Source organism: Myotis myotis, unplaced genomic scaffold (assembly GCF_014108235.1).
Source record: "Myotis myotis isolate mMyoMyo1 unplaced genomic scaffold, mMyoMyo1.p scaffold_m19_p_13, whole genome shotgun sequence".
Taxonomy (NCBI): Eukaryota; Metazoa; Chordata; class Mammalia; order Chiroptera; family Vespertilionidae; genus Myotis; species Myotis myotis.
In genome coordinates, this window is record NW_023416317.1 from 41,221,542 (window position 1) to 41,242,585 (window position 21,044).

At 42.5% G+C, this 21,044-nt stretch overlaps 1 protein-coding gene across 2 annotated transcripts in view; it reads left to right on the top strand.

Moving 5' to 3' along the window:
• Positions 1 to 21,044, top strand: part of RARB (retinoic acid receptor beta) — a 637,926-nt gene that overhangs the window by 475,243 nt on the left and 141,639 nt on the right. Inside the window, exon 1 of one of the 2 annotated variants that reach the window (XM_036332778.1) lies at positions 9,517 to 10,304. The exons of the other annotated variant lie outside the window; for it this stretch is intronic. Within the exon in view, the coding sequence (XP_036188671.1) occupies positions 10,148 to 10,304 (157 nt within the window). The 5' untranslated portion in view covers positions 9,517 to 10,147. Of the gene's footprint in view, positions 1 to 9,516; positions 10,305 to 21,044 lie in introns of those variants that run through there. 2 annotated transcript variants of the gene reach the window in all.

Here is a 21,044-nt window from a genome sequence, read left to right on the forward strand (position 1 = left end):
GAACATGGCGGGGAGAGGGGAATAGATATCTGCTGTGCTCTCTGCCACTGACCAGTCTTCCCAAAAGAAAGGGGAGGAGGCCTGGGCCCAACTAGGGAAAAAGAGGTCTTTAACCTTTAGACTTCATGAGGGTTGGGCATTTGCATGAGGAATATTAATATCATCATTTTTTCTTATTTTATTTTTTTAAATATTTTTATTGACTTCAGAGAGGAAGGGAGAAAGAGAAAGAGATAGAAACATCAATGATGAGAGAGTCATTGATCAGCTGCCTCCTGCACGCCCCCTACTGGGATTGAGCCCGCAACCCGAAACCCAGGCATGTGCCCTTGAGCAGAATTGAACCCAGGATCCTTCAGTCCACAGGCCAACACTCTATCCACTGAGCCAAAGCTGCTAGGGCACAATTCATTTTTCTTAACACCGATTCCTCTAGGACTGTGTCCTGGCATTCACCAAGTGGAGGATCTGACACTTCAGTGTGCAGAGTAAGTACCCAAGGACCTTGATTAACATGCAAATTACTTTCCCCAACCCTAGAAATTTTCTTTTGTAGCTCTGGGTGGGAAGCCCTGGAATTGCAATGCTTTGGGAATCATTACAGTGATCTTATATTTTATCATTGCATTTGACTTAGGGAGATGTTTCATAGTTCTATTATTTCACTTTCTTGCCCTCCCATGCTCATAGGTTCCCTTACATCAGTGGTTCTCAACCTTCTGGCCCTTTAAATACAGTTCCTCATGTTGTGACCCAACCATAAAATTATTTTCCTTGTTACTTCATAACTGTAATGTTGCTACTGTTATGAATCATAATGTAGGATGGTCTTAGGCGACACCTGTGAAAGGTTCGTTTGACCGCCAAAGAGGTCGCGACCCACAGGTTGAGAACCGCTGCCTTACATTTTTGGAACTGTTGCTTCTGAAAAATCTTTACTACTCTCTTTGGAACCACCTCTAACTCAAAACAAACAAACAAACAAAACAATGACAAAATGCCAAAACTCATTTTGTAAGCCACCGTGGTACCCCCTCAAACAGAAGTTGTCAAAGCCATTGATTCAGGTAAATATTGAGAGGGTGGCTTTTTAGCCTGCTGTTTAAAAGGAGAGAGAAAATGATTTTTTCCATCAAAAATGTTTATGGTGTATTTATAGTGTGTGTGTGTGTGTGTGTGTGTGTGTGTGTGTGTGTGTGTGTGTGATGGTTTTTTCCCCAACAGAAATTTCACAGAGATTTCTATCTGGCTTTTTGTTACCTTCACACTTCCCATTCAATCCCATTGGTCTCTTTTATTTGCCTTTTTCTCTGTCAGACACCAGGGTGAATTTAAACTCCATCCCCTCTCCAATGGCTCCTCTGATGTATTTGTGATTTTTTACATCCCTTTTGCTAGTAGAATCTGATGGAAATTCTTTTAGGGCCTTCAGCTTTCCCTCAGAGTCAGAAACTTTTGTGCTGCTAATAGAACTCAGCTTCATTAGCATTTCAAATCCTGAGATGCTCGTAGAGATCAGTGTTAGATCTGAGGGGTGCCCTGGCAACAACCTGATTATCAAACCTGTTTAACTGAAATCTCCAGTGGTCAGTGACTTTGACCTTATTTCTGCTAGTACCTCTCACCAGGAAATCCTTTTCAAGGATTCTAGAGAAAGACACGGGCATAATCTGAGAAGCTTTACTTTTGTGCCTGTCCATACTCTACATATTGCCTTGCAAAAAGCCATGCTCTATCACTATTGGTGGTTAGATCATGGGTAGATGACGGGTCAGAGCATGGATATATATGCGTAGATAGATGAGTAAATGGGTAGGTGGACAAGTGAGTGGGTGTATAACTAGAAGGGTAGATGGGAATATGGATAGAGGGTGAATGGGATGGATAACTGGTAGATGAATGAGTAAGTAGGAAGGATTGATGGATGGATGAATGGATGGATGGAAGAAAAGATAAGATAAGGTAGACTAGGATAGGATAACACAAGTCTTCCATCTTGTACAATACCTTTGCCATTTTATTAGCCATAATTGGTGTTATGTTCCTGAGACTAAATACCACTTCTGCAGAAAACACCAAGTCATGTGGTATATTTCCTGCTTCCCACAGGAGCAGCAGGGTGGGGCTTGTCAAATAGTGCATTGCCATTCTGACTCAGGGTCAGCTTTGTAAAATAAAAGAAGCCATCCTCCTTAATCTACACACACACATGCACACACGCACACGTGCACACATGCACGTTTCAATGCAGTAGCACATACAGCGAAATCTCATGGAACTTGCCCTAATTGCATGTATCCAGATCCCATAGCCTGAAAGATGCATCCGGGTGGAAAATGACTGCCCTGACAGGAGAAGGAGAGGCCCTGTACCTGGTGGCACTAGCATTTGAGGCGTATTTGAGCTATGAGTTCCTGACTTCATTTTCTCCTTGCAGATATTCCACTAACATTTTAAAATCACTTTTATCTCAGGCAATGACCTAAGTACTTTTAACTTGTATTACCTCATTTAATCTTTCCTATGGACTTTTAACATAGGTACCATTAGTATTTCCATTTTGCTGGTGAGAGAATTGAGGCATGCAGAGGTTAAATTACTTGTTGAGGTTCACACTAGTAGAGGGGAGGCTGGGATTCAAGCATAGTCCATTGATGTCCAGACTCTTTGGCCCCACCTTACTGCCCCTCTGATCATGAAGCTGACCTTTGAGAGTAGCATGGGCTAACACAACTTTCCGCTAGGATGAAATGTCCTATATCTGTGCCGTTAACATGGTAGCCACATGTGGGTTTTGAGCACTTGAAATGCAGCTAGTGTGACTGAGAAACGAAGTTTTTAATTGTATTGAATTTTAATTAATTTAAACAGCAGTTTAAGAGCCAACTAATAGCCTCTGTTCATACGTAGGATCTTCAAAGAATGAAGTGTTGAACTAGGAATTAAGTTAGGCATCTCAGTTATAGACATTATCCTTTATTAATAATATTAACATGAAATAATTGCAAAGCACTCTTAGAATCCTTTGTGCTTCTTTCCATCCTTTGAACAAGTCTCACTGTTCTTCTAAGCTCTCTGCCAACGGGGCGGGCACATCTAATCTTAGCTCATTGGAAGATGTATTGAGACGAGACATGAAAACAATTCAGGCAGAATAATACAGGGACGTCATGGGCATGCTGTATGTAGCATGGCGGTGCCGTTGACATTTATTCTCAGGAATCATTGTTAAAGTTTCTATCTCTCAAATACTGCCAGGGTATATTGAGGGGAGAGGAGTGTTGATGGACATAATGGACTTTAAAGGAAGAGTTGGTGGTGGACAAAAGGAAGTACAGGGGCATCTGGACCCGTTTGAAGGTAGAAATGTAATCTCATGCCCCTTCTTACAGGAGGAAGTAAAGAGAGTGAAGTAAGAAAGTGGGAAATTATGAGCCAAGACAGAAGGGGACGTGATTCTGGATGAAGGAATATAATAAAAGAGCCATATTATTCATGTGGTACATGAGTGAAAACTGGGTGAAGCTTTTAAAGGAGAAGAAAAATTAAAGTGTAAACAAAACCCGGTATATATGGGTAGGTTTCATAGGGATAGAGACAAAGCAATGTAGAATTTGGTGAAATGTTGGTTTAGAAAACAGGTGGGCAAACTTCAGCTCCAGTCCACTGCTGATTCTCATAAGGTTTTCTTGAACACATCCAGGCCCATTCATTCATGGTTTATGGCTGCTTTATCCACAACTGCAGAGCTGAGCCGTTATAGCAGAAACTCTATCACAGGCAAAGGCTAACATATTTCCTGTGGCACTATTTACACAAAGGTTACTGACTCATGTTTTAGAACAAAAGGGGAATATATATTAGCACAGCCATCCTGGAGTACAATTTTGTGTAGCCATCGGATTTTAAAATGTACATCATCTTTGACTTGGCAATACTGCTCCTAGAATTTTATCCAGCAGATGTTTTAGTACACATATCCACAGGACTTCTTAGAACACTGGAAAACTGGAAATAACCTAAATATCCAGTAGCTGGACACTGGTTAAATGAATTAGAGCACATTAATGTAAAGAGACGCTATTTAGCTTTTAAAACAGATATCTATGTACTCATTTCTTAAGTGAGAAAGTTCTGTTTATTATGAAAAGATGTTCAGGAGATACTGTTAAATTAAAAAACATTGCAAAATAAGATGTATTATTTGATTAGGTTTGTGTTAAAAGCAGCAAAGAACCCACCCCACGAAGATATAGGCCCAGCACCTATGACAGTGACTGGCACATGGTAGGCACTCACCATTTGATGAATGAATAACATAGGGGATATATATATATATATATATATATATATATATATCCTTTTCACTTTATATCTTTCAGACTAAACTCTCTGAGTTTTTATGAATAGGTACTAGAGGCCCAGTGCACAAAATTTGTGCACAGGTAGGGCCCCTAGGCCTGGCCGGCAATCAGGCCTGATCAGGGCCTTCCGGCTGCAGGCTGGGGCCTTCATTCATTCTGAGCCACCCCCTGGTGGTCAGCACACATCATAGCAACCAGTCGAACTCCTGGTCAGTCGAACTCCCAAGGTGACAATTTGCATATTAGCCTTTTATTATATAAAATTACTTCAAAAAAATCTAAATTAAAAAGGGGGAAAGAAAGAGGAAATAGCCAAAGTTAAGTCTCCTCCAAACTGATCATTGAGATGGTGCCCCCAGCAGTGGCCATCAGCTGAGAAATGGTTGGGAGCTTATTGCTCAGTACCTAGGCCTTCAGGAGGGGATGTATTTAAGTCTGAAGTTGGGACCAACAGAAACTGTTGGTCTTTAAGAGATGTCTTCATGAGTCACGCACAGCAAAAGCCAAGAGGTGCTAAAGAAAATAACTCAGAAGTGTGGGAAGAGAGAAGTGTGCCCCTGGTCCTGGGGGAATGGTGTTTTTAAGTAACCGGAAGGAAACTGAAAAAAGCAGGAAGCTGGAGAGAAAGGAGCCCAATTAAAGAAGGACACAGTGGCCAACACTCGAGGTGGAGAGAAGTGTTTGAAGAAAAACAGATGCTTCTTGGGGTCCTAAGAGGACCCAGTCTGCAGTGATGCAGACAGCCGCCTCGCAAGGCCGTGTTTGGTGCTTCTGGTATGAGACCCACGGACATCAGCCGTCCTGGTACATTAGCGGGTGCTCTGATTGAAGGCCTGCAACAGTCTCCGTGGGTGATGAGTGTTAGAACCTCTCCCAGCCGCTCTGCCTGTGGTGAGGAAGCCCTGGGGACCGCCTCAGCGCTTGGCTTGTGCGGGCAACACATCTTGGCCTTGGCTCCCCTGCAAGACACACACATCACTCAGTGCTAACCATTTGTTCTTCTGGCAGAACTGTGGTGAGAGGGGTTTATATGAGATTAACAGCAAAAAAAATAAATAAATACTTAAAAAAAAAAACATGAAAGAGACAGGTGTGTCTTTTTAAAACAATCCATGTTCACCTCCCTCCACTCCCCCCTCCCATGCACGCCTGCACTTTGCATGACTTGTGCCTGGGGTGGATATGTCTGCGCCTGTAGGAATCACTTTATTTAGACATCACACAAAGCATTCAACCAGTTTTTGAACACGACCGGCTGCAATACTGTCGCCTCGAGATGCCTGCTCTTTCTTCACAAAACTCTCCAGTTCCAACATGTTTGCGAAGCGTGATTCATGGTGTTTCTTTCTGGATTGTCCAGTGGGTAATAGCTGTGTGAAAACCAGCAAAACAGATGTAGACCCTGAACCCGGCCTATAAATTTTTGTTTTATGATTATGGGTTTCAAATGTGCTGTGTCACACTGACAAATACACGGTTACTCTGAAACAAAATGGCTTTTGGTCTCAAACTTTTGCCTTTCTGTTTGGGGTTGGAAATACGTTTATTAGGGCTTCTTTTATCGTGGGTCAAACACAAAGGAAATGCAGGGCCTTGGATAACGTCATTTTGTTCGAGTTATTTCGCTATGATGTTGATGTAATGTCTTTGGAACTTAACTCTTATTTCTATCAATTAGCTGATGGGAAAACTGGTTTTGTTATACATTGTTTCGCTTAGTCGCAGAAAAATTTTGACAACATAAGTGAGGGCTAACTGCGCAGGAAATGACATTTATCCAAATCTTATTTTATGCTGTACCAAGAGGATATTTGGGAAAGGTTTTGTCCAACTGATTAATGTTTAAAAGAGGCATCAATAATTTAAACTTCATTATCAAGAAATTAACTAGGCCATTTGTCACCTTCTACCTAGTCATTCATCTTTTTAGTACACGGGTATGTATTTAAAGAATTGTGCTTTATTTGTGTGTCTTTACTTAAGATGAAAATTTGGAGTAGGAATCAAGTTTTTAAGAAGTGTACGAATTAGATTTACTGATGAAGAAATGATAAGGAATGTGCAGCTAAATTGTGGGGCTGCTTTATAAATGAATACTTGGGTTAAATAATAGTTCTCATAATTGCGTTCAGCATAATTAATTCATGATGAGAAAAGATTAACCGACTAAATACTGTTGCAGTAGGAGACACCCATAGTATTCTGTTCACAAGGATTTAAATGCTGATCGTTCATTTCAAGGCCCAAGTTTTTTTCTCTGCACTTAAGACGACTTTAAGGCAATTATAAATTTTAAATATTCTTGCGCAAAAAAAAAAAAAAGAGAGAGAGAGAAAACACCAAATCTCCCAGCCCCTACTATGCGCATACTGTTATTGTTTTTGTGTTATGACATAGTACTGAGGGAAGAAATCTGGGAGCAGGTGTGCCCTTTTGAGATGAGGCTGATTCTCTAGCTTAAGAAATGAGAACAGAATTCAGGGGACACAGCCGTAGCTGGTTTGGCTCAATGGATAGAGCGTCAGCCTGCAGACTGAGGGGTCCCGGGTTCGAATCTGGCCAAGGGCACATACCTGGGTTGCAGGCTTGATCCCCCAGTGGTGGGTGTGCAAAAGGCAGCCAATCAATAATTCTCTCTTATCATTGATGTTTCTCTCTAGCCTGTTCCTTTCCTCTCTAAAATCAATAAAATATATTTAAAAAAAAAAAAGAATTCAGGGGACACAAACCCATCTTCATTTCCCTGAGACCAGTGCACCCTGTCCTTCGGCAGGATATTGAGTGAGGAAGTGCAGTGGCCTCCCCTGGTAGCAGATACCTGTACACACACACCTGGCAGCACTGCCCTGTCTCACCAATTAGTTCCTCCTGCTGTACTTTAAATAGAGATGCGTCCTCCTCTCTCCCTGAACAACTGTTCACCCACGTCCAGTAGCGGGTCTAAAATGAGCCAGTTTCCAAGGAACTCTGAGGACCTTAAATAAACATTTGGAGCTATAAGTCTCAAGGACCACATAGAAATTGCCACTTGATAATGGTGCTTTGTGTATCTTTACAACTATCTTAACGACAGTGTGTTAAATGTTTTGTAAACTCCTCCACGCTCCTTGCTCAAAATGTGTGTTTTCTTTGTAGTTAAAGGGTTTCTTATAATATAGCTCTGTTACAAAATGAGGATGATATAAAGAGAGAGAGGAAATAAATACATAGATTCAGCAAAATCTCGTGCCTTTATCACCCTGGACTTTTCAATAGCACGATCTGAGCTTGCGGGGCTGAAAATTGCTTTAATGTGCCTTCGTAAAAGGACCTTGGACTTGGGAAGTGTGTGCGATGCATACTTTTCATGTTACACACAAGTGCCACTGAGCAACTCCGCTAGACAGTATGGGGCGGGGTGCCCCCTGACAGGCTTTGTAAAAGCCTGGATGCCAATTCACATTCCAGCACTGTCCACCAGAAAGGAGACTGGAGCAGTGTGTCCCTGCAAGGGGCAAGCAGGCTGTCCACCTGCCCACCCTGCTTGGTGGGAGAATTATGAGTAAATATTGGAGAGGCAGGGGAAGAGGTGGGGTGTCTTCATTCCTCCCAGAGTTTCCCTTCTTTGAAGTACATTTGCACCCTTTAAACAAGTTATGCAAAATGGCTGCAGGGTGGGTTGGCTGTCCGTCAAAGCTCTCTGTCAGGGGAGTTTATTTGTAAATATTACACCTGTCCTTCTCAATGTTTTAAGACTTGGTTAAAAAGTTTCTCCCTCCTCTAGGTGGGGTCAGTGTAGGAGGTACAGAAATAATTTTTTTTCTCTTAAAACAATAAGTAGCCAGATGGGGTAGGGGCTCGTATTGGTGAAAATTGGCCCTTGCAAATACAAAACCCTCACACTTAACCAGTTTTCAAATATGTGTTTAATTTTTTTTTGGGGGGGGGGGCGGTTGGTGATTGTGTGATGAAAGGCCACCGATATGCTATCAGGGTGCGAGGCTGTGGGAACAGCACAGTAATTTCTGCATTAGACAGGGATTCCAGGGAGCTGGGTTTTAGTTGCGATTCTAAGCTGTATTACCTGAGGCAGGTCTCAGATTCTCTGGGCTTTTATTTCCCTAGTTGAAAAATAAGAGAGGCCCTGGTTGGGTAGCTCAGTTGGTTGGAGCGTTGTCCAGATACACCAAGGTTGCGGGATCCACCCCCGGTCAGGGCATATACAAGAAGCAACCAATGGATGCATACGTAAGTGGAACAACAAATCATTGTTTTTCCTTTCTCTCTCTAAAATATCAATAAATAAATTTTTAAAAAATAAAAATAAGAGGAAGAACCACAGCTAATATTTGTTCCAGGATATGTCCTAAGTGTCATACAAGCACTATTTCTTTTGGTCCTCACAGCAACCCACTGAGGTGGGTAGTAGTATATTCCCATTTTATAGATGAGAAAACTGAGTCCCAGATCACACAGCTGATAAGTGATATAACTGGATTGGATTTGGGCATCTAGTTCAGTTTGACTCCCACATCCATGCTCTTGAGCACTATATATTTGCTCAGGTCAGGACCTGAAATCCTCTATATCCGTGTGTGTGTGTGTGTGTGTGTGTGTGTGTGTGTGTGTGTGTGTGTGTGTGTTTGGGACAGGAGTAACCAACTCTTGACTACTCCCTATGCTGAAAAGTAACTGAATCCGGAAAGCTAGCTTTGTACTCCCGAGCAAATGCAATGCCAGGGCTTGCAAGAGGGGATAAGGAGAAAAACATTATGAAATGGAAAGTTTCTCATCTGCAGGCTTCCCCGAGGGGCAGCCGTTCCCTTTTCTACAGTTTAGGGCTTGCCTGTGCTTTTTCGGGAGTGGAAAAATACATAAGGTACAAGGAATTTAACAGACAGAGAGGCGCTCAGAGGAATTTACAGGGTGGGCTGGGGGCGAGAGGGTGGGCGGGAGGCGAGAGGGGAAGGGGGGGGGGGGGAGACAGGCGCTTGCAAGCGAAGCGGCTGCAAAGAAAAAGGCGGAAAAGGGAGAGAAGTGGGCGCTCAGCGTGAGCCAGGAGCGGCGTCCTGGCTCCTCCCCGGCTCGTTTTAAAAGCACTTCTTGCATTGTTTTTAAGGTGAGAAATGGGAGAGAAAGAGCCGGCTCGCGCGCTCGCTCGCTGCCTGTGTCTCTGGCTGTCTGCGTTTGCAGGGCTGCTGGGAGTTTCTGAGCTCTGTGAGAATCCTGGGAGTTGGTGATGTCAGACTCGTTGGGTCATTTGAAGGTTAGCAGCCCGGGAAGGGTTCACCGAAAGTTCACTCGCATATATTAGGCAATTCAATCTTTCATTCTGTGTGACAGAAGTAGTAGGAAGTGAGCTGTTCAGAGGCAGGAGGGTCTATTCTTTGCCAAAGGGGGGACCAGAATTCCCCCAAGCGCGCTGTTTGAGGACTGGGATGCCGAGGACGCGAGCGATCCGGGCAGGGCTTGCCTGGGCACCGTCGGGGTAGGATCCGGACCGCATTCGGAAGGCTTTTTGCAGGCATTGGCTTGGAAGGAGAACTTGGGATCTTGCTGGGAACCCCCGCCCCGGCTGGATTGGGCGAGCAAGCCTGGAAAATGGTAAATGATCATTTGGATCAATTACAGGCTTTTAGCTGGCTTGTCTGTCATAATTCATGATTCGGGGCTGGGAAAAAGACCAACAGCCTACGTGCCAAAAAAGGGGCAGAGTTTGATGGAGTTGGGTGGACTTTTCTATGCCATTTGCCTCCACACCTAGAGGATAAGCACTTTTGCAGACATTCGGTGCAGGGGAGATCATGTTTGACTGTATGGATGTTCTGTCAGTGAGTCCTGGGCAAATCCTGGATTTCTACACTGCGAGCCCGTCTTCCTGCATGCTCCAGGAAAAAGCTCTCAAAGCATGCTTCAGTGGATTGACCCAAACCGAATGGCAACATCGGCACACTGCTCAATGTAGGTTTATTTTTTCCCTTCTTCTACCAAGAAAAAAAAAAGAAAAAGAATGAATTGTCTCTCTTGCATGCAATAAAGACATTGGAAACAAACTGCACTGGTAGCAAGACAAAGGGTTTAATGATTTAATGCTGAAAGGGTGTGATATGCTGGCGTGTGCATATTGATCCCCTCTGCTGAAATTTTCCTGTAAGATGTTTTCTTCCCAAACAACCCCTCCCGACCCCCGCTCCTCTCCCTACCAACCTTACAATCTCTTGAAAACAGTTTTTTGGTTTTTTTTAAATCTGCATGGAGGGGAGGGTAAAAAGTAGAGGGTGACCACAGGACTTTGAAACATTCTTCAAGTAAGGCAATTTGACACATGGTGCAGTTTTTACTAAGACGTATGCAGAGGGGAATTTAACTTTGCTGTTCTTTGGATTAGCTACGGGTTGTGTATACCCCCCCCCCCACCTTTCCCCCATGTGTTTCAACAGTCCAAAGTAATTAAAATATGACATCTTCCTTGCAAGGAACTTAGCCTGATTAAGATGGCTTGCGGCTCCTGAAGTTCATAAACCACCAGTTAAAGCTGCAGCCCCCAATGTTTTCCTTGCGAAGGAAAAGCAATATTTCTTAGCATTGACCCTGCTGCCACCTTTCCGAGTCACTTTGTTGCTCTAAGAAGTTGCTGTTTTGCTAGAAAACTACTGGCAATGAACACCCCTTGGGCTGAGCCATCCATTATTTTCCATATCTTGCAATTCAGTCAGGAACCTGGACATCGGTTCTAGGGAAGGAAATATAAGCGAGGTAGCCCAGCTTAAATATATATATATATATATATTGACTATTTGGTTATCTGATGCTGACACCGTGCCGAGGCACGCATCTGGTCAACAGTAGCCTGGCTGCTGGCTTGAGAAATGACCAGAAGTCCCAGAAAATCCCACCTTCGGTGGCTGTAGTGGGAGCCTGCAGGATGCATCTTCGCCCTGACAGTGATTTAGATAAATGGCTGCGCTATCTATCAAAATGTTTTTCGTACTTTATTTGACAATTCATTGGAGCATTAGCCTGAAAATGACATTTTAAATCTTTGTTTTCAAAGAGGTCAAAGTGTAACTGGGAGAAATTGCGTTTTCCTAATAGCATGGTGGCTTATCTCAAGAGAGAGGAGAAGCAGGAGAGGGGACAGTGACAAGATTTAAATTGCCCTCTCTGAAACTTTTCTTAAGGAGAAAGGCTTGCTTCTTGGGCCAGGAAATCAACAGGTTTGGAGCTGAAAAATCAATAACCATTTGATGCCAACAGTCTGGCTGTCTGACTGAATATTTCGTAGAGCCTTAACCAGGGCAAAAACAATATCATTTTCGGAAAGCAACTTCATCTTCAGCTGCTCCCCAAATGCCTGTTCTTTCCTGCTTCCTAGTTTCTTTCCAGAGAAGGCAGAGGAACTTAGCGTTACAAAGTAATTTTCCAAGCCTCTCACAGATCTTTTAGATCTGTCCTCTCCAGCAATTAAAACTGGGTGGACAATCTCACTTGGGGTCTCAGGGATCTGGGGGGGTGGGGGGCGTCTTTCAAACTTCTTGCAGGAGAAAGTTCTAATGAAACATTTTTTTAAGAAGGGGGGAAAAATGCCGAAGACCCTGGCATAAAGCTATTAGACCTAATAGAGCTTTTACAAGCAGACATTCTCCCTTTTGTAATTAACCCTCCAAACATGCCCATTAAGTTGTAGGAGTAGGGGGAAAAGCTTTGTTTGTTCTTGAACAAGTTAAACAAGGGATTTTTCTTATCTAGGAAGAGGAGTGGTAAATGTGTCATTCGCCTAGGGCCAGTCGATAAGCAAGAAGTGTTGATAACAGCAAAGTTCAGCTAATCAAAGAAACTTGCATTAGGAAAAGTAAATAAAGGCATTTGACAAAGGGATTTCAGAAATTCCAGTGTCTTATTTTTGTAAGCAGGGCAATTAGAGCATACTGTGGTCAATTTCACAAGGGTTTGAATCCCACACCCTAACTTTAGGTTAAATGAATAAAATGTAAATACTGCTTATGCCCCATTCAAAGCTGCTTTCTCCCCCATAAACCTCTTTCAGGCTGGTCAGTGTAGGTGTTCAAGTGATTCAGTTTTTAAGCCTAAATAAAAATCATAACAAATGTCTGCCAGGGGTGTATGGTTCAGAGTGGCATAACTGGCTAGCTAGGGCTTTTGAAATAAAAGCATATTAGGGCTACGTTTGTATAAGTAACACATAAAAGCCGCAACCTTTTCCATTTTACTTAATGACTGTTTTGACGAGAAGCAGATCTGTTTGTGCTCTTAAGGCAGAGGAAACAGTGGGCAAGATGGGAAAAAAAATAGTACTAAATTCCAACCAAAACTCTGTTTTGAGATCCTACTGATTTTTTAATGGTGTGTGTGTGTGTGTGTGTGTGTGTGTGTGTGTGTGTGTTGTGTGTAGTGCTTAGAGTAAAACCTTTGAATACAAAACACACCAGAAGCTTTTCTTGAAAAGTGTTAGAATATTATTTTCCTTTTCTTAATTTTTAATTTTCAAGACAGAAAAATGATATGCCAACCAGCTGCTGTTGGAGTCGGGCCTATAAATTGCTGGTTATAAAAATTCGAAGTCAGGATTAGTGGGCTACTAAGGGAATGTGGTATAAATAATACGATTTAAGACTGCCCCTGGAAGGTATGGAGTCTCTTAAGTTTCTGTTCAGATGCCTCTTGGATTATCTTGGGTTTTAGGCTGCTCCAGATGTTTTCAGCATTAATTGCTCAGTGGGCATAGGATAAATCCTAATATTTGTGGTCTAAATATAGTTGCTTTCAGTGAAATGAGTGTGACAATTTCTTGGCCCCTTTCCCTGTCTTTTCCCTACTCAACACATCAAAAGAAAAATGGGGGGAAAATTCTTTTTGAAATAGTCTTTTGCCCATTAATGAGAAGGAATAATCTGTGGTGGTTGTTTTTTAAAAAACAGCTGTGGTTATGTGTGATTAAGGAACGAAAAAAGTCCCCTTCTCAGAGACCTGGGACCTGAATTTTAAGTATTAAACAGTATCTAAATCCTCTCCTACTGAGATATAAATTGGGGTCAAAGTGGCAAAATCAAAGATACCCTCTGAAAGAGAGACTAAATAAAGACTGACAGCCACCGTATGAATTGATTGGGGTTTTGAATAAATATTTCGGTGAAAAGGCTCAATTGTTTTTCTAAAGTAGGACATAATTTTCTGCTTCTCAGCCATATGACGGTGGTAACTAATACCACCAGAAAGAAGAGAAGAAAAGGGATTTTTGCTTTAAACCTTAGAGGCTGCAGGACAGGGTCGGCTGAAAACAAGTGGCAGATTCACAGACTTTTCTTCCCTGGAGGAAAAAAAGAAATTTACTAAAATAAGTGTTGTCCGTATCCAGATACCTTGGTGCTTTGAGTTTAAATTTCATCACCAGAAAAGCGTAGATTCCAAAAGTAAAACAAAACAGTAGGAGCGGTAGGCATCTGTCTGCTTCAGCTTCGCCTATGGAACTGATTTAGAAGCTCTAGTTAGCATTTGATTTCCCAGCCCAAATGCAGAGCCTTTGCATTGGAATAGGCCTCTTTTTTTTTTTTTTTTCCTTAGTAGATAAATGATCAGAATGGCAATTTCTGATAGGTTAGCTGACCTGAATCAGAAGTTTTCTTCTCATTTCTGAAAGCCTGGCTTCGTCCATAGATAACCAGTCACTGTTGTCATGAACTTTTCTTTACAGCATAAAAGTAAAAGAAGGTTCTGGATATCAGATGTTTATAATTTACTTTCAACATGGTAAGCCCCTGAGTTGGCTGAAAAGAAAACATTACCGTTTTTCTCCTTTATATATTCCACAAGCATCAATAAAGGATTTCAGAAGGGAAATATATGGTAAAGATGATAAATTCTGCCCTCAAGGAATTTATCATCTTTAAAAGCAAAAACATTTTTTAAACGCTTGAAATTTTTACTTGGAAAGTAACTCTCTGGGAGGCAGATGGAGATATAAAGCCAAGATGCAAAATAGAAAACTTTTTTCAAGTCGCACAGGACTTATTAAAAACAATACGTGCAGTGTTCATTTTAGAACCTCTTATAAAGAATCTTCTATAGAGTTTGAGTTACATGTAACTGCCAATAAATTTATCCTTAAATGACATTTTTATACTTTAAATGTTCTAATATAAATTCAGTTAACTATCAATTAAATAGGCCATTTCGGAAATGGGAGTTTTGATGAAGGTTAATCCGAAAAAATCTTGGCTAAAAACCTTTCCAAGAGATATTAATGTGGAATCTTGCCTTTCAAATTACAGGGCAGTTATGGCAATCATATATCTCTGATTCTCTAGAATAATCCACCTTCAAATATACGGCCACAATTCCCACATTAATCATTGAAATACGCCAGTTATTTCGATATTGGGACATTTCCTAGGCTGCCCCTTGAACCCAGGAGTGGCACAGAAAGTCTTTGTTTGGATTCTATGGTCAATGTAACCAGAGTGTTCACAGCTTAATTTTTCCATTATTACTGAGGATCTCCTCGTGCTTCTGGGTCATTCTTGGGAATGTGAATTCCTTTTGTGGCAATTCCTTTTGTGTGAATAGAAGACATCCCTTGCAAAATGCATTTAAGTATTGTGATCGTGGTTCTGACTCCAGCACATGTGTGTGTGTGTGTGTGTGTAGTCAGGGACGGGGTAGAATTATTAAATTGCATTACTATGAAAAAATCTGTATCAGTTCTTCTCCAGCTTCGTCTTAAAAAGTTGGAATTGGGGGTGATGGAGAGAGGAGCCCAGAGTTAGCTCGGGTTTCAGATTTATCAGTAGTCTGTCTGTAAGTGTCTTGGCCTAAGTACCTCTTGTTAAATAGGAGATGAGATAACCTGCCCCGTCTGTAAGGTCTAATAACACAACCTCATCAGTCAATATGCTGCCCTGAATTCTCCTCTTCCTAACCAGCTTCCTTACTTCGTCATCAAGAAGCATGATTCCTGTCCCATCCCATTCCCCTAAATCCTTTCAAATGAATTTTTTTTTTTAACTTGGAAAAGCTCTCTGTACCTAGGAAGCAGTAGAGGGTGAGTCTGCAGTTATTATGTTATTTATCCTGAGCTTTCAGAGCTTCTTGGATGGGAATTCAAACAGGCAGTGGAACTGCTGACTTGATTTTTCTCTGGCCTTGCAGGGTGGGGAACTGAGAGGGGGCCATTCAGTAAGATAAGACCCGTGGTCCCCAGCATGATAAGGCGAGGATAACAGGAACTGACGTCAGGGATGCGACTGAGCCTGGCCAAGCATTTCCTCTGGTCGGGGCAATGGGGGTCCCAGAGGCCTCCAGGCCTCCTACAGCGGCTCATGAAGTGAACCAGCTCTGATGGGGAGAAGAAAGCTCATTTTAACAGGGGTGATCGTGGGTGACATGGTACCTCATTTCCAAAAGGAGATTGCTGCAAACAGAACAAAGAAGAACTTGGGGGGGGGGGGCGGGGGGAGGCAGACAGGAGTGATTTTAATTCAAACAGATTTAAGATTATAATGGCAGTTGTCATATCATAGGTATTTGCTTGCTGGCTGTCAACAGTTCCCCTCTGGTGCCTGGTGACACAGTCTATCCAGCAGTCACCAAATATTATCCCCCATGAATCATGCCAAGTCTCCCTACAGAGCAGAATGGGAGGGAACTCACATTGTCAGGGAGTTAATCCCTGGGACTTCTATTTACTTTTCTAAGTACCAGGTCCCCACCCCCATCCGCATCATATGACAGCATTGTTCAAGCCAGTGCACTAGCCACCAGCCCAGAAACCACGGAGCAGATTCCCCTCCCCTCTTTCCCTCTTCCTTTTCTCTCAAACTCGGATTTCTTTTCTTTTCTTTTTGTACTTTTGCAAGTATATCCCATCGGAGGTTTAGAGAAGAAATTCAAAATGTTAAGCGTCCTATTATTTTTTTCAAGTTCATAGGTTCTCCTCAGCTGACTCCTTTCTTAAAAGATTGCCCTTTTTTAGCTTTAGTATTGAGTAGTAGTTAGTCTCCTAATTTGACTCAGATTTAGTGAAATGTTTGTTGTTGCTTGTTGTTGTTTTTATCAATTACTTACTGAACATTTTACCAAGTCAGAAACAAACAAACAAACACATAGCTGAATTCAAAATACTGTGAAAGGTAAGAAGAGTGCATCAATTAACTGGGAAGAGATAGTGATCACATTTATTATAGTTTTTCCCTAATTTGCAGAGCAAATGAAGACCGCATAGAATAAATCCCTCTTCTCACAAATATTGCAGCTTTCAGGGCTACAGTACCTTTGTCTGGTCATCAAAGTCCATAATTATAAAAAAGGCTGATGATCTGAAGGTCATTTCGGCTTCAAAAGATTTTTTAGGGTCTGGTCTATTGGAAAGCTTGGGGGTATAATTAACTAAAATGGAAATGGAGGCAAGCGAAATTTAGTTCCTGATGTTTTAATTTAACTCAGTACTGCCGTGTGTTATTGAAGAGAATTCTTAAAGGCAAACATAATTATTTCATTATGGGCCTCAGAATGCTTTCATTGGCTTTAATGACAATAAACTGAATAAAAAGGCATACATTTTAATTAGTCCTCCTTATATTTACATCAGATAAATAACAAATAATTGATGAAAAACAAGTCTTTGGAATGGATGGTTTCACATAGTGCGCTGGTTACAGTTTAATGATGAAACATTTCTCTGTTGCTTTGCATTTTAATTATGCAGACATTACTGTGGTGGGGCAGAGGGGCAAAAATACCGTTGTTGCCATTTTATTACCAAAAATAAATAAATAAAATCACCATGAATGCCTATGAATTGGAAGCTGAGAAAGGAAGCTAGAACCGTGTCTCAGAGGAAGTAAATTGCCAGTCCCATTAATTTCACTACATTTGTTCGCACTGATTTTGATCACTTTTATCTTTCATGCTTCATCTTTTAGGATGAAGACCATCAAGGGTTTCTTTCACATGCATTTTTATGGCCGCATCTCCTCCAAACTACCTTTCTTTCTCTCTTGCTGTTCTTGCTGGAGACTTGCCTGAAAGTACTTTGCCAAATGCGTCCTGGAAATGCAGAGAGCCCTTCTCCAAGCACAGGCCCGCTTCCCCTTTGATTTTATATGAAAACCCATTTCCCATGATTCATCCCTTTTGGTGTACAGAACACTAATTGTTATTATTGATTTTAAATTCCGTGACCATTACACGTAACCCAGATGACTGGCAGATAAAGGGTAATAATCCATGGAGTTCTGGAACACTTTCATGTTTGTGTGGAGTACTTTATGTGATCAATATTAACTGCCCCATTGAAACTAACTGCTGTATCAAATAACAGTCAATCAAATGAATGTGCTTGGAGATTATTTATTGAGAGCTTTAATTGTTCACTGGGGCCCTGCTTATCAGAGGAAACAATAGGAAGTCGGGATAGGAAGACCAGCTTTGGCTCGACCGAGGAAGTTGGAAGATGCTGATGAAAAGGCATCTCTCTGTTCATTGGGTGAGAGTTTCCAGAAACCCATTGGGCTTCCAGTGGGCAGAAGTTGCAAATACCCTTCCAGAGGCTACCCTGTCACCTGTCTACCGAGAGCTCTCTAGAGAAGGGCCAATGATTCTCTTGCCCTGGGAAAAGTTGTCACTCTCTGGGAGTTTTACTGTTTCTCCCCTGCATTCCCACTCACATACATCACAGTCCCCCCTCCCCCCTTCCCTCCGCATCACTCCACCTGTAGCCCCCTCACTGCCTGATGGTCTGAGATCATGGAAATGCCCCGACTCGACGCAGGATCGAGGTCTGCAGCTATGAAATGGGGATAATAATGTCTACCTTGCAGGATTTGTGGAAAGATTAGAGAGCATGTAAATGAGGCTTCCATGCTTGTCCTGAAAACACACGTACGGACGTCACTGAGCAGACCTTCTGCTCTGATTCCATGACACCTGTGGCTTATGTGCCTTGGTGAATAGGGAACAGTCTTCTTTGTAGTTGGTATCCCTTTTCCTCAGTGAAATGGTGCCTCTCTCTGTGGCTCATAACGTAGGCGACAGTCCTTTCCGTTTGTCACAGTTTGGATAGCACTGTGGTCCTGATTCAGTGCTAAGCCCCCAGATTTAGTACAAATAGATTGACTTTTACAAGTGAGCGTTGTCACCTTCAAAGTTGTCACAATACACATCGCCCAAGGATGCTGTCAGGGCGCAGTACGTTTTTATTACTCACTGATGGATTAGATCTCGCAGCGTTCCATTCAACAAAGGGCTCTTGGGTGCCTGCCATGCTCCAGGCTCCCTGGTATGTTCTGTGGGGGCCGCCAGGGATGAATCTGACGCTGTCACTGCTCTCTCTGGACTCACAATGGATGGGACACACTTGGGCACGCAAGTCCCTGTAATGCAGTCAGCCCCCTTCTGACACAAACCCTGGAATCTCCTCGGAACTTTGGACCTGAGTTTCATTCTGATAAAAATTAAAAACCACTGAGAGCCACAGCTGGTGCATAAGGTGAGAGATCAAGTGGGTGACACATTTTTGTCACAAGGAGCAGGCGTGACATTTTCCTGTGTGTAGGCCTCCCAGGTAATTTCTAAATGTAGTTCACAGAGCAGAGTTTTAAATGTATTCTGAGCAGTAGAATAAGTGCATACCTTGCAAACGTGCTTCTTGGAGACTCTCCCATAAATGATTGTGGAGTGTTTGTTAAGTAATGTTCTTGTGGGGTTGGATCTGATTAGATTAGGTGTTTAAAAAAAATCACGTATATCTCTATGATTGTTTTTGTGGCATTTTGCTGAGTAACACACTTCCCCAAAGCTTAGCAGCCTGACACTTTATTGTCTCATGATTCTGTGGATGGACTGGGCTCAGCTGGGCAGATCTTCTGTTCCACGTGATGTCAGCTGAGGCTGCATCATCCAGGGCTAACCTGGGTGGGAGGTCCCAGAAGGCTGCTCCCAGTTGTTGGTAGACAGCTCCGCTGGGGCTGTGCAGTAGCTGCCCAGGCCTTGCTTCTCTCCGCATGGCACCCACATTCTGAGAGGGAGCATTCCCAGAGGGAGGAGGCAGAAGCTCCCAGTCCTCTGAAAGGCTGGATCCAGAGCATGGAGTCCCTTTCACCACATTCTGTTGCTAAGCAGCCACAGGGCCAGATTCAATGAGTCTACCTCTCAATGGGGGAGGGAGGAAGAATGTGCTGCCATCTTTAGTCCATAATAAGCATCATCGCATCGATGCCCCATAACAAAGAAATTACTATCTTCTGACAGTAGAGACTAAATTGAAGGACTTTTGTGGGATTTGTGTTAGCTTGGGTTTTTGGTGTGGTGTTTTGTGTGTTTTTTTTTGGGGGGGGGAGGTCTGGTTAAATATTTAACAACATTCTACTCTAGTGATTGTACATTTGTACATATAGTGTTATCAGTTAATCTTCACAAACCACCCTGTGAGGAGAGGATGACTATCCTTGTTTTACAAAAGAGGAAGCTGAGGCTCAGAGAAGGTGAGCGACGTGACGTCGCACAGTCGTGGAGCTGGGTTAAGTCCCAGGAAGGGACCTCCACCCTCCGCGTGCAATGATTCACCCAGGGGTCATCAGCTTCCGCTGTTTGCCTCTGTCATCTGCCAGCTGAGTAAGACTCCCTGAAACAATTTTTATGCCCTAGTAATACCAGGAAAGGACCATGGAATGTTTTGGTTTGGGGGCAATGCAGAAAAGAGAGAAAATGATGGGGATGGAGTGTGTGTGTGTGTGTGTGTGTGTGTGTGTGTGTGTTGCTTTGTTTTATTGGTTGGGTTCCCTTACTAACCCTGGGAAGTCTTTGAGTTGAGATCGTGTGTCCTTTACTTCTGCTTTTCCCAGGCTAGTAGAGTACTTGCACCTACCTGGTCAGTACTCCATTAACGACGGCTTAGTCACGGACATGTTCGAGCAAACCACTACTTACTATGCTAGATATCAGCACCGTCCAATCGAACTTTCTACAGTGGTGGAAATGACCTATGATTCTGCGTTGTCCAATATGGTAGTTGCCACCTGTGGTGACTGAGCACTTGAAACGCGGCTAATATATCTGAAGAACTAAATCTTTCATTTTATTTAATTTTAATTTTCTTAGCTTTCAGTAGCCACATGTGGCTAGTGGCTACTGCATGGAACAATGCAGTTCCATATACGCCAGCTATTAATATTTTTTAAATATTTGTTCACTCTCTTTACTTGCCTCTTTCTTTAGCCTTTCTTCTCCTTCCCTCTTGCTGTTGGGAAGCTCTAATGATCTCTTTATGTAGCTGGCAAATAGACTGTAGGAGAATGTAAACAGAAAACTGCGGGGTGGTGATTTCAGTCATTGTTTAACTTGCTTTCCTTCTGGGTGGAACTGTTTTTCCTGGGGCCTGGCACATACTTAGCACTTCTTTTGCTAACACTTATTTTGCAGAGCTAAACCAGGATTTCCACAGAATCCCTGTGGGATGGACTTAATTATATTCTTTGTAGCGATCGTACCAAGGTGGCATACGAATTTCTAGTCCTGTGTTTGGTTTTCAAATCGACAGAGTATCTTCCAACATTTTTCATCTACTTTCAACTTAAACGTCAGGAAGGCGGGCAAAACAAGCCATGCTCTATGGATGCCTCCCTGTGTGTTCTAGGAAGTCCCATGCTCTGTCTCCCACAAGTGCCTTCTCCTGCTAATACATACGTG